The following is a 14,083-nucleotide window of genomic DNA, read 5'->3' as shown; positions in this document are numbered from 1 at the left end:
GTCAGAGATAAACTGCATAAAAATTCTAAGTATCTAGATGATAACAGTACATACACATATATTCATGTTGGATTAATACATTTATTTATTCTGGAAGCTAATATAGGCTATATCCTTTCAGAGCCCCTGGGAACTGAATGACACCTGGAATCAGATTTATTTGGTCATTATCTATTAGGATGTGTTATTTACTTCAATTTTTTATATTGATACTGATTTTACTTTATTTTGTTCTAAGTCATCATTAATTGATTATAATACAGCAGCATACACTGCAACCAATCAATGCTTCATCTAAAACTCCAGATTCAGAAGCATCAGAATACTGGGCACATATATATATTTGGTTTGCTGTTGCATGATGTTCCAGATGCACAGTATGCTATAGAACAGGGCTTTCCAACTTTAGCAACTTTAAGCCTGGAGGACTTCAACTCCCAGAATTCCCCAGCTAGCTTTGCTGGCTGTGGAATTCTGGGAGTTGAAGTCCTCCAGGCTTAAAGTTGCCAAGGTTGGAGACCCCTGCTACAGAAGATTATTGCTTGTCACTATGCCTGATTTTATGTCACATCACATGTCTGTCAATCTAGTATTCATATCAAATGCAGGGATATATTTTCAATATTTTACCAGATTGGATAATTTTTGCTAGACAAGTAAATTACATCCTGAAAATTTAACTTATTAATTGCACTGAGGTCAAAACACAAAATTGTAATAGCACTCGAGATGTACCTTTTAAAAAGTATTTTTTTAAAAATCTGATGATTTTTTTAGTGAAAGCAGTACATGCATCTGCACATTTTAAAATTCCAAGTAGCATTTTAAAATAGAAATCAATACAATATCCACAGAGAGGTAACAATTGATTGTTGACTGATCATATAGAGAGAGAGCAAAAAACTATGCTTTATCACCTGTACAACAGTTTCACATTAATTTGTGCAATTAAATGTTTTATATATTGTGATTTATAATCTGTGATGTAATCCTTATACATATTAATTCCCAGGATTCTATTTAATGCAGTTTATCAAACTTACATTTGGCATCAGAAATATTATGATAAGGAGACCACACAAGCATTCCTCCATTGTCTTTATCTGTGTATTTTGTAGCTCCTGAAAGACAAGTTAATATGTTCAGTATTTCAAAGAACACTCAATTCAGATAATAAAAACATTAAAATTTATGAAGTCAAAGCTGAAGCATAACCTGATTGACGTTTTATTGCTAATATGCAATTGAATAAAACAATCCTGTGTTTTTCACCTTGTAACAGAGGTGGATTTTAGCAGGTTCTGACCAGTTCTGGAGAACTAGTAGCGGAAAGTTTGAATAGTTCGGAGAACCGGTAGTAAAAATTCTGACTGGCCCTGCCCCCATCTATTCTCTGCCTCCCAAGTCCCAGCTGATTGGGAGAAAATGGGGATTTTTTAGTAATCTTCCCCTGGATTGGGGAAGGAATGGAGATTTTACAGTATCTTTTCCCTGCCACACCCACCAAGCCATGCCACGCCCACCAAGCCACATCCACAGAACCGGTAGTAAAAAAATTTTGAAACCCACCACTGCCTTGTAAGTAATGAAACAGAAACAATGGAAAACTTATTCAAGTAGCATAGGCTGGAATTCACTCCAATGAGAACTTTGCTTTCAAAAGTAATCAACCTTGGTACAACTAAAATAATTTCATGCGCTGAGCATTTAGAATAATACACTTAGTTCTCATCCCCATTAGGAAAAAGTTACCTTAAGGTAAAGCTCTTAACACCATGTCAGGAAGGGCATAACTAATGCGTATGGAAGACAGCTATTATCATCTATCTTTGCAAAATGATTAACGAGAGGTAACAGGAAAAAATGGAGGGATTGGGAGTGGGAGGCACCGTTTATCGGTGGTTCTCCTCCTATCTCTCCGACCGGTTGCAGTCGGTGTTGACAGGGGGGCAGAGGTCGACCCCGAGGCGCCTCACTTGTGGGGTGCCGCAGGGGTCGATCCTCTCGCCCCTTCTGTTTAACATCTACATGAAGCCGCTGGGTGAGATCATCAGTGGTTTCGGCGTGAGGTATCAGCTGTATGCGGATGACACCCAGCTGTACCTTTCCACGCCGGACCACCCCAACGAAGCTATCGAAGTGCTGTCCCGGTGTCTGGAGGCCGTACGGGTCTGGATGGGGAGAAACAGGCTCAAGCTCAATCCCTCCAAGACAGAGTGGCTGTGGATGCCGGCATCCCGGTACAGTCAGCTAAATCCGCGGCTGACCATCGGTGGCGAGTCATTGGCCCCGATGGAGGGGGTGCGCAACTTAGGCGTCCTCCTGGATGAACGGCTGTCTTTGGAAGATCATTTGACGGCCATCTCCAGGAGAGCGTTTTACCAGGTTCGCCTGGTGCGCCAGTTGCGCCCCTTTCTGGACCGGGATGCCCTGTGCACAGTCACCCACGCACTCGTGACGTCTCGCCTGGATTACTGCAATGCTCTCTACATGGGGCTCCCCTTGAAGGGCATCCGGAGGCTGCAGTTAGTCCAGAATGCGGCTGCGCGGGTGATAGAGGGAGCCCCTCGTGGCTCCCGTATAACACCCATCCTGCGCAGACTGCACTGGCTGCCTGTGGCCTTCCGGGTGCGCTTCAAGGTTTTGGTGACCACCTTTAAAGCGCCCCATGGCATAGGGCCGGGTTATCTACGGGACCGCCTGCTGCTACCGAATACCTCTCACCGACCCGTGCGCTCTCACAGAGAGGGACTCCTCAGGGTGCCGTCAGCGAGGCAATGTCGTCTGGCGACGCCCAGGGGAAGGGCCTTCTCTGTGGGGGCTCCCACCCTCTGGAATGAACTGCCCCCAGGACTTCGTCAGCTTCCGGACCTTGGACCTTCCGCATGAGCTTAAAACATATCTATTTAATTGCGCAGGACTGAGTTAGATTTTAGTTTATGGGTTTTATCTTGGGTTTTAATTTTTATATTTTTAATTAAGGCTTTTGAATAAGTTTTTTAATTGTTTTTAGAATTGTATTTATTGTATTTCTTGCTTTTAAATGCCTGTAAACCGCCCTGAGTCCTTTGGGAGATAGGGCGGTATATAAATATAAACAATAAATAATAATAAATAAAATTAAATCTGAAATCCAAACTGAACATCTATTTTCTTATGAGCTTGTGGAATATATTGCATTCTTTACATTAATAAGGAATTGCTTCTCAAACTACTGTCGTAGCTAGTAGCATCTTCTAGATTATCTTGAAAATCTATGAAGCATCGCCTTTGGTTACTACTTGGATAGGAAGCCACCAGAAAATCCCAGGATTTTAGACTAGGTTGGAAAATAAAAAAATCCCAGAAAATGGAATCATTACTAATTCATAACACTAAATGCCATGAAAAATTTCCTGAAAAAAACTTAAAGCAAAATTTTCCAACTGTAAGACTATTCAATCCCTCTTGAAGGACTGCTATTAGTTTTTCACATCATTAATAAAAATGATGTGAAATTTTAGAGCTGAAGATTACCACTAGCTCCAAATTTATCCTATTATGAGGTGAAAAGAAAATTGTCTAACTGGGAATAGAAAGCTTTAGGCCACACTGATGGGGGAAGGAATTTATTTTTTATATGTCACTCATAAGGTAAAAGGTAAAGGTTCCCCTCACACATAGGTGCTAGTCGTTCCCGACTCTAAGGGGTGTTTGCTCATCTCGGTTTCAAAGCCGAAGAACCAGTGCTGTCCAAAGACATCTCTGTGGTCATGTGGCCAGCATGACTAAATGCCAAAGGCGCACAAAACGCTATGACCTTCCCACCAAAGGTGATCCCTATTTTTCTACTAGGTGGGCATTTTCTATTTTCTACAACTAGGTTGGCAGAATCTGGGACAAGTAATGGGAACTCACCCTGTTATGCGGCACTAGGGATTCGAACCGCTAAACTGCCGATCTTTCGATTGACAAACTCAGCATCTTAGCCACTGAGCCACCACATCCTTATGTCACTCTTATTATTCACTAAATAAATGTTCCCGCACCAGGTAAGCAGACTGGCCAAAGAACATAATCTAACAGATACTTAGGCATACTTAGGTTCCCACTACTAAATAGTGTCATCTTGCGGGACTAAGCAGGCATGCCTTATCACACATCTCTGAGATTTAGAAGACCTTGACCCATAGTATCTTCTGAAAGGCTTTGAGGACCTAGGGCTGGGGTTTTTTCCCCCCCCCTTAGGGCATTAGGATTAGGATGTTGGGGAGCTCAAGCTCAATTCACATTTCTCTATTTTGGGTAATTATAATGCCTCAGGTCTTCTTTGCTTTGGAGTACTGATGATGGTACAGTTTTATATAGATTTTTTAATTGATTGTTTGTTGCCCAGAGTTATGTATTTAAGATTGTTGGCCATATAAAATGTTAGAATAATTTTTAAAAATGACATAAGAAATTACAAATAAGTTCCTGATCAAGTAGTCCTTGATAGGGGGAAAAAGGCGTAGATTTGCACATTGTTTATCCAATCTCATGATTATGCATTTAATTTGTCTGCCCCTTTCTTCTATATGCATGATTAAAATGCTGACTATAGTTCACTTAGCCTATTTTAGGCATGATACATAAACATTTGACTGTTGCATCATTAAACTAGAAGCCTGATATTGAAGCCACAGAAAGTTTAAAAAAAAGTCTCTCTAGTTTAATGAAAGCAAATAAATTCATAGCCCTGTATTCCTACATCATGCTAATCTAGGCCAAAAATCCCATATAGCTTACTTGCCATACTCACTCAAGGAAAGGAGTCACTGCTTAATAATAAATCTACATAAGCATGATGTGGAAATGTGATCAGAAAAGAAGCTGAAGAAGTCTCCCAAGGCAGAAAAGAGAAAGATGAGAAAACAGCAGAAACAAAATTAGCATGCCTAAAATAAGATATGTAGTCAACAAGACATGGGCAATTGATTGTCAACCTCAGTTGCATGTACCTAATCTAACAGGGGCGGAATTCAGTCAGCAATAAAAGTTCAAGCATTTCTGATGCTATATAAATATGAGTATTTGGTAATCAAAGATGAAATCTACTTCCATCCCAAGGTGCAGATATCATGGATTGCGAGAACAGTGACTAATCTTTCCCCACTAATCTTTCCTCCTATATGTGTTGCTGGATATGGAAGGAATCACATTCAGAGATCAATTGAAATCAGAAGGATGTGTCATGACTTGCCGATTTAAATGGATCTGTTTTAGTATGATTAACTCTGAATCCAATTTATAGCAAAAAGCCTAAGAATATTTTCAAAACAAGAAAATAAAGAATCACAAGCACTAATATCTTCAAACTGAGATAAAATCTAGAACCACCATAACTGCAGAAAACAGAGAAAATTTATTAAAGCTGTATATTAAATTTTTATTAGCTGCTCAATTATGAATTTGAGATGGCAGCCATATAAATTGCAATAAATAAATGTATTGTATATATATATATATATATATGTTTTCTGAGGTTTTCGCGGGTGTTGGTATGTAGGTCTTTGGTTATTCGGGTTTTCTCCCGCGTAAAATTGGAAGTGTCTTGGCGACGTTTCGACGAAGTCTCATTCGTCATCTTCAGGCTTCAGCTTCGTGCTTCTGGGAGCAATGTGTGATTGCAGCTGTTTCTTCCTTTTTAACTGCTAGTGGGGGTTTGAACTGATTGGGTGGGAGCTTGGCTGTGCTCTGATTGGATGGGGGTTTTTTTGTGCTCTGATTGGCTGGGGGTGTGTCCTGTTTGGGTGGGGACTTGGTTGTGCTCAGATTAGTCTGAGTTGCAGGGGGATTTGAGCTGGTGAGCTGCACTGCTGCTGTTTGGCTTCGTGTTCGTGGTCGTGCTACATCTTCGTAGTGGGTGTCAGTCTGCTGCATGTATGGATTGGAGGGGTCCACATATATATATATGTTTTCTGAGGTTTTCACGGGTGTTTGTATATAGGTCTTTGGTTGTTCGGGTTTTCTCCCGTGTAAAATTGGAAGTGTCTTGGCGACGTTTCGACGAAGTCTCATTCGTCATCTTCAGGCTTCAGCTTTGTGCTTCTTGCTCCCAGAAGCACGAAGCTGAAGCCTGAAGATGACGAATGGTTTCATCAAGACACTTCCAATTTATAGCAAAAAGCCTAAGAATATTTTCAAAACAAGAAAATAAAGAATCACAAGCACTAATATCTTCAAACTGAGATAAAATCTAGAACCACCATAACTGCAGAAAACAGAGAAAATTTATTAAAGCTGTATATTAAATTTTTATTAGCTGCTCAATTATGAATTTGAGATGGCAGCCATATAAATTGCAATAAATAAATGTATTGTATATATATATAAAAAAAATAATGACTAAATAGTTTGTATATGACATAAAATCTGACTGTGACACAGAATCATTTCTGTGCAGAAGCATCTAAAAATTACCATAGTTGGCAAGTCAGTAAATAAAATGATCATATGATCAATGAAGAAAACCAGGACACAAAGGTAGATACAGGTAGTTCTTGGAACACGAGCATTTGTTCAACAACTGTTCAAAGTTATGATGGCACTGAATGAATGGTATCTATGATGGATCCTTGTAGTTGCAGCTGTTGAAATATCCCCATGATCACAATTTCTTACATTTCCAGCTGGCTCACCACAAGTGAAATCAATGGGAATGCTGTCAGGAAGTTGGAAGTCGCAGTCATGAGCGGTCCTTGCTTAACGGCAGCCACAAGGACTGCCGGAATTACCATAAATAGCGTGGTCACGTGACATTGCCCTTTTGACCATGTCATTTAGTGACACAATTTCTGGTCCCAACTGCTGTTGTAGCCCAAGGACTACCTGTATTCTAGCTGAGGAATTCTATTAATATCCTTGAAGATAATTACTAAAAGAGAAGACATGATAAAGCACCCAGCTGGGTTCTGGGCATCTATACTGCAATTCGTAATTATAGCCATAACAAAACAAGGTAACAAGGGTAACAAATAAAAATAATTTTTTTTCTAAAAATAAATTTCAGTCTTAATAGAAGGAAAAGGTAATTATTCTGTAACATTACCAAACCACCACCCTGCAGAATTATTACACTTTTATTTTTATTGTAAAAACTTTAATACCAGTATTAAAAATTCAAGAACATTTTATACGATATTAAAAATTATATAAGATAATGTTGGAGCTAAAATATTGCATAGGATTAATCTAGAAATACAACATTTCTAGAAATTTCAAAGCAACAACATTTTTCTCAAATCTGAGGAAAAAAATAGTTTGGAAGAATTCTTCAGTTATAAAATTTATTCTTTGCAAAATAGATATAATATTCTTAGTAAATAAAACTGAAAAATATAATTGAATCATGCAATAATTATACATTTATTGATTTAATTTAACTTTACATTTTTTTAATTTTTGTTGCAACAAAAACTAGCAATTCTAGGAATTTAGCATATTTTCTTATTTCAAATTGTAGAAAAAAGACACCAAATAACTCATCTGAAAACAAGAAATTGAAACAATAAAAGAAAAATGTTATATAATGTGGACTTTGTTTTCCAGTTATACCAGATACAAAAAGCATTCATTTCAAAGGCAAAACAAGCTGAGAAAAAAAAAAGAGGGAATAATATTTGCCATATAAAGTGATAGCTAATTATTTCAGTTTTTCTGAATCTAAAATACTACCAGCAATTTGACTTCTGAGCCTTTTAAAAACTTTTAGCATGTCATATAAATCTATTTTGTCTGGAATAAGCTTCACTCTCCTTTCATGGTTTGTTAATTTAATTCTTTTATTCATAAATATGTTAAGCAATGTTAATACTGTATTTTGTTAATTTGATGTATTTCCAAGCAGAACACATTTTTTATCTTAATTTGAAAAGAACCTTTTAGGAAACATTTTATAATGATCTTTTCATTTCTCCAACTATTTCAGAAAAAACACAAAGAACGATGTTATAGTAGTAGTAGCAGCAATAAAAGAGAAAAATTTCCATACGTTTTCTGGGTTCTTTTCAGGATTTTCCTTTCACCAGGGCCCTAGCTTCCCTGCAAGCCTTATTAGTGAAAGATTTTATAAGTCACCAAAGAAAATTCTTCAATTTCCCATCTTTTTTAATCAAATGAGAGTTTAATTCTATATATTTTACCACTCAGACAATTTTATTTGTTCTTAATTGCTGATAGATTTCTTTTTGGATTTTGCTTGTGTCCCCAAGTTAGATTTGGGTTCTTTCTTTTGACAAAGTTGAAGCACTATATGTCTGTCTCAACATAAAATTTGCTGCCCCGTTTCAAGCAATACTTAACCTGGAACAGACAGAACATCTGCAAATAGTGTTCTCTTTATGACACGTTGGACATTTTAAAACGTAGACCGAAAGACATTCTTTTCCATTCCATTATATCTCCAGTTGACATTAAATTGTTTACCAAATTCTCTCCTTAACATGGGATGGTGCTAGGCCTTGAGGGGAAAGAATGGTAGATTTAGTCTTTTATTGAAATTTGCTCTGATTCTGCACATATATTTTGCATAAGCACCATTCAAAGGGAGTTTGATTATCAACTGATACTTGCTTTCCGTTTTGACATGGCTTCAGTGCTCTTCCTGCACAGTACTACATTCATGATCAAGAGCAGCCCAAACAAAAGTTGACAGGCACTGGAGAAGTTTCACTATAAAGCATGACTAGAAACCTCTCTTTCTTGCATATCCTGCATCATTCTGCAACTTTTCTGCTTTCATTGCTGATCAGCTGCTAGTTATACTCATCCAAGCTTTGAAGCTGAGCTCTCCCCTCCCCGCCCAAGGATGCAGAGAGCCCAATTTGATAGAGTCACTTTTCTCTCTAAAGCTAGAGAGAAAAGGCATATACTTCATACCACCTAAAGTGCCCAATAGATGCCATGCTGATAGATAAGAAATTTTTTTTTATTGGCCAAGTGTGATAGTTGTTTCAGTTGATGAAACATATCAGATTGTACTCCACAGCAAAATTACCACAGCTTGTTGTCTGCTTAAAGGAGGAAATATTATTTTGTCAAGGAGCAGCTGAGGGCAACTTTAATTATCTCAGGTATGGGTCACGATGAACATAATGCCATGAAAAGAAGGAAAAAAAAGATTGCCAGAGTATGTTCATGTCATGGATAAGTGCAAATGAAGAAAATATCTTTAGGTAACATGCCATCTAACACAAATGGTGATTTCTCATAAGAAAATGTTTAGACTTTGATGCTTCAAATTCCCTAAGGAACAGAAAAAATATGAGTAATAGAGTATCATATATTACCATAAAAATATGATAAGAGCTGTGGTGGTGCAGTGGTTAGAATGCAGTACTGCAGGCTGATTCTGCTCACTGCTAGCAGTTCAATGCTGAACGAGGTGGGTAACTTGAGGACCCAGATTGTTGGGAGCAAAATGAGGACTCTGTAAATCACTTAGAGAGGGCTGTAAGGCACTATGAAGTGGTATGTAAGTCTATGTGCTATTGTTATTGCTATTCACCTGATACTTTTCAGTATCAGAAAGTAAACAGGGTGAAGATAAAATTGGTAAAATTTAAATAGTAGAAAGAATTCAATTAAAGAAAACAACTAGGTAAAATATATAAAAACCAAATCCATAGCTTTAATCTATTAAGCAAAAAAAATGAAAGTAAACTTAGGGAAAGAGGTTACATGAGAAATCAAGACAATTCTTAATAGTCTGGCACACTATAGGCACCAAATACTAATGGCAATCCATCCTTAAAATATTCTACACATCTTTAATAGCACTGCTTAAGAAGCATTATAGTATGGTTAGGTTATTTCAAAATGTTAATCCTAGATTTGAAACACTGAGAGGAAATTTGGATGCGATAGTGTAAACCACTTTTTATACCACATTTTACATGAATAGATAAGTTCAGGATATAATATTTTCTCATGTATTTTAAAATGACAAACATAATAATCCTGGAAGTTAAGTTGGTCAGAGAGAAAAAGCTATTAGATGGTTGGTATCATCTACTGTTATTTTCTTGTAAATACCCAGTTCTGTGAAATTATTAATCATTTGACTCAAGAAGGTTTATAGAACACATAATTAGAGTTAGTTGATTATGAGATTGTGTTCCACATTTCAGCCCTCAGCAACCTATCTGATAGTTTATGCTTCTCTTATAGTTGTATCACTGATTTAGACCAAATGGATGAACTGTAAACAAATATGATATTCCCAAATTATCTACAACCATACTAAATATTAGGGACTCTATCATCATAGAAGAACAATAACAGCTGTGAAGTGGCAAATAGGTTGTAAAAGAGGTGTGACTTTTGTTAAATGTCTAAATGGCATATCAAAGAAACTTCTGGGAACCAACAAGAAACACAACAAACTAAGAATGGACAATACTTCAACTGCAAATTCTTCTTTTCCTAGCATTGTTTAGGGTATTATTTAATTTATATTAAATATGCAAAAGTACAAAGCACTTTTAAAATCAAGAATCCAGCCACTGACAATATTTTAAAATATGACGAATCAAAACAAAAGCCAGCAGTATATATGACAGGTACAACAAAACTAAACCCAAATCTTTTATTGTTGAAACCAGTTTTCTAACTATAAAATTAAACATCTATAATTGATAAGATTTTAATAGCAATAATAAAATATTTCTAAAAAAGATAATTAGTTTGCTTCTTCTTTAAAACATAAGATTCAGAATCACCTTAAAATGAAATAATAGTTTCAAGAGAAGGGTGCCATTATTGGCAGCAGTAATCAACTGACATAGATTGTCCAGGTTTACGGAAGAGTTAGTAGTGCTTCCCTGTACACATGGTTAGGACTCTGTGGTCTCTTCCCAAAATCCCCAAAGCTTTAACTAAAAACTATCTACTATTGACCTCACCCCATTCCTAAGAGGTCTGTAAGGGATGTGCATAAGAGCACCATTCCCTTGATTGTATCCAATTTTGCATAGTTATTACATACTTATGCTTATATATAGGCTTATATATCGTATAGTTATTTCATGCTTATGCTTATATATACTGTTGTGACAAATAAATAAAATAAATAATAAGACTATGTTTGGATAATAGTGATGCCCTGCGAACACAGTACATGCAAATTAAGACTGAGATAAGTCAGTATCAAGAAGTGCAAGTTTGTCTATTCCATCACATGGTGAACAGAAGTACTGCTTATTATATTGAAAACTTCATTACTCCCCACTTTTAAATACTGGAAAATCAAGGAAGCATGGTTTTTCAATATTCTTGGATTAAAATACTCTTTTCAAACTACTATAGATGCAAGACAGATAAGTTTTTGAAAATTTTAAATCCTTCCTTTCTTACTTAGAAGATAAGAGCCACCTTCTCCACGCATTAGGCCTGCTTATTTCAACTTCCAAACATCAAAAGCTGGCTCTGCAAACCTTCAGTGACCACGAACAAGCTGCACAAAGCCTTGGGGGAGGGGTGCCAAAGAAAATCCTACACCTTTAACCTTCACAAAAGCAACTCTCCTCCTTTCACTCTCAAATAATATTCAACAGAATTCATTCTCATTATAACGAACACAAGCAATAAACTCCCATTTTTGAAAACATCAGACATACCAAGTTACAAATATATTTTAAATATATATATATATATTTACCAGGATCAAAGTCAGGGATGCGAGCTTGATAGTCTGCTCCGACCCTCATTCCTACATCTGCAATGGAAGAAAAAATAAATGCATCTCTTAGAGGGGCGGAAGGGAAAGGACGCCTTTCTCTTCAATGATTGAAGTATAGTCATTACAAATTAAAATGTGGAGATTGTGATCTAGAAGCATCACAGACAATGCAATAGACAATTACCAATAAGCACAAGCCTTGCTGCTTTGATAGCCTCAAAGCCTTGGGCAAGTGGGGGGGGGGGAAGAGAGAGAGAGAGAGAGAGAGAGAGAGAGAGAAAGAAGGGGAAAAAAAGATTACTCCCCCCACCACATATACACCGGAAAAAGAAATGCCTACTTCCCTTTAACATTCCAGGTAGGGATTAATTTCCAGAAAGGCAACAATTGTGCTAAATTAAATTTAGAAAAATACAGAAACGGTCCCTTTACTTTATTGTGCTGATGCAGCACAATGTTGCGTGGGTGTATGTCTCGAGTGCATTCCTAGCAGAGAAAAACAAGGCAGAAAGGGCTGCACGTAGCTAGACCTGCGTGTACCACTCTTCATGGCAATCCTTTCACAGTCCAGATACCCACAACGTACTCGTTTGCAAGGTTATATGCCACTAAACGTGTACAATTGTACACACACGTAAAATGCCATGCAGTACCGCGCCTGAGCTGCGGTTGCATTACACGTGTGCCCATTGTGAAAATGCACACCCACTCTCCACGGGATAGAAGGATGATGGACAGACGGACAAGCGGGCACACACACACACAGAGCGCGCGCGCGCCCGAAGGAAATCGAGGGCGCGCGCGCCTAGACGCGCGCACCCCCCACATACACACTCGCGTTATCTGCACCCTGGGTAGACCCTATCGCGCGCGCACCTCTCACACGCTTCTGCACGAGCGCTCGCTCGCGCGCACACACCCCAGCACAGAGAGACCTATAGAAGCTGCTCAGTGCAGTTGCCACCAGCCAGCCAGTGCACACGGGCGACGCGACTAGGCCCAAATCTACCCGCTCGAGAGAAAAAAAAGGGTGGGGGAAGATAAAGCCCGCACCGTGCTCGTCGCCGCTGTCACCGCCGCCGCCGCCGCTTTCCGGCTCGAAAAAGTTCCCGTTGGAACCGGGGCTGCTGCCGCCACCGCCGTTCTTGGTGCCGTTGGGGGCCGCCCTGTTCTTGGCGCCCACCAGGAGCTCGGCTCCTTTCTCCATCATGCCCGGCATGACGGCTACCCAAGAGAAGGGCGGCCGGCGGTGGCAGCCACTGCCGATGGGGGGGAAAGTTAATATGGAACCGCCATGTTGGTGCCCCTTTCCCCCGCTCCCCCCCCCCGCGGCTCGGGCCGCCGCGGCGCCGGCGCCTCCTTCCTTCTCTTCCCCCACCCTCCCCGACTCCTCCGCCCACGGATCGGGGATCCCTCCGCGGCAGCCCGGCCGGATCTAGCCTCACACGTTGGGAACGTTCGGCGAAGGCGGGAGCGGCGGCGCTTTGCTGCTCGTCTTCTGCCGCGCGGAGTTGGTGGTCCCGGTCCCTCGGCGGCTAACTGAGAGCCGCCTTCGGTAACCGAGCGCCGAGGCTGCTTTCCTTCACCTCGGCGGGACCCCTCGCGTGAATCCGCTCGTGCGCACGTTGGTCCCGCTCGTATCGGAAGATTTGCTCCCGGGTTAAGCAGCTTTGAGCTTTCCTTTGGCAGACGAGGATTGATGTTCTCTGCCCGCTCTCGTTCCGGCGATTCTTTCCTTGCTTGAAAATGTCACCCTGTATTTTTATGCTTCATTGTTTCAAAGTATTAGGCGTGAACTTCGTACGGTTGGGGTTATTGGCACGAAGAATTGGGGAAGAGGAAGATGAAACCTTGCTTTCAGATTCCCGGGGGGTAGTGAAAAGAGTGGGTGTGTGGGGACATTGGGGGGGGAATCTTCTGTATGGGGTTACAGGGAAATCGTTATAATCCGTCATAAAAAGTACTCTGGAGTTTTTGAGGATATGCTTAAGCAGGTGTCCTTTTGGGCTGAGAACTTGTAATTTCAACATTGCTGAATGATAAGCACGTGTGAAATGAATCAAGTGGGATGGGATCCAACTGCTGTTCAGGGTAGGCACTCAAAAGTACTCTAGGCAGATGCCCACCTCTGCTTGAACTCAGCCCTGTAAGGGGAACACAGCACTTTTCATGGTAAGTACTTCCGCTGCCAAACTCTTCTTGCTACTATATTAGGAACAGATTTTATTCCTAACATTCCACATGTCATTTTATAACTGAAACCATTTTTCTGTACCTGGCACTTTGTGTTTTGTCTGACCAGTTGACAACTCCTGGCTGATATTGTTTAGGCTTTGAAACTAAGCAGAATTGGGCCCACGTATATTACCTGTCTAGAAGATCTCC

At 39.6% G+C, this 14,083-nt stretch overlaps 1 protein-coding gene across 4 annotated transcripts in view; it reads right to left on the bottom strand.

Moving 5' to 3' along the window:
* RCOR3 (REST corepressor 3) overlaps positions 1-13,053 on the bottom strand; it is a 28,220-nt gene extending 15,167 nt beyond the window's left edge. The window contains exons 1-3 of one of the 4 annotated variants that reach the window (XM_058165318.1): positions 12,752-13,053; positions 11,678-11,734; positions 1,044-1,121 (exon numbers count right to left, since the gene is read on the bottom strand). In XM_058165318.1, coding sequence (XP_058021301.1) covers positions 1,044-1,121; positions 11,678-11,734; positions 12,752-12,917 — 301 coding nt within the window. In that variant the 5' untranslated portion in view covers positions 12,918-13,053. Of the gene's footprint in view, positions 1-1,043; positions 1,122-11,677; positions 11,735-12,751 lie in introns of those variants that run through there. The other 3 variants (XM_058165314.1, XM_058165316.1, XM_058165317.1) reach the window with 3 other exon arrangements.
* Between the last annotated feature and the right edge of the window lie 1,030 nt (positions 13,054-14,083).

This window comes from Ahaetulla prasina, chromosome 1 (assembly GCF_028640845.1).
Source record: "Ahaetulla prasina isolate Xishuangbanna chromosome 1, ASM2864084v1, whole genome shotgun sequence".
NCBI lineage: Eukaryota > Metazoa > Chordata > Lepidosauria > Squamata > Colubridae > Ahaetulla > Ahaetulla prasina.
Note: the sequence above shows the minus strand (reverse complement) of the source record. Positions and strands in the feature narration are given on the sequence as shown.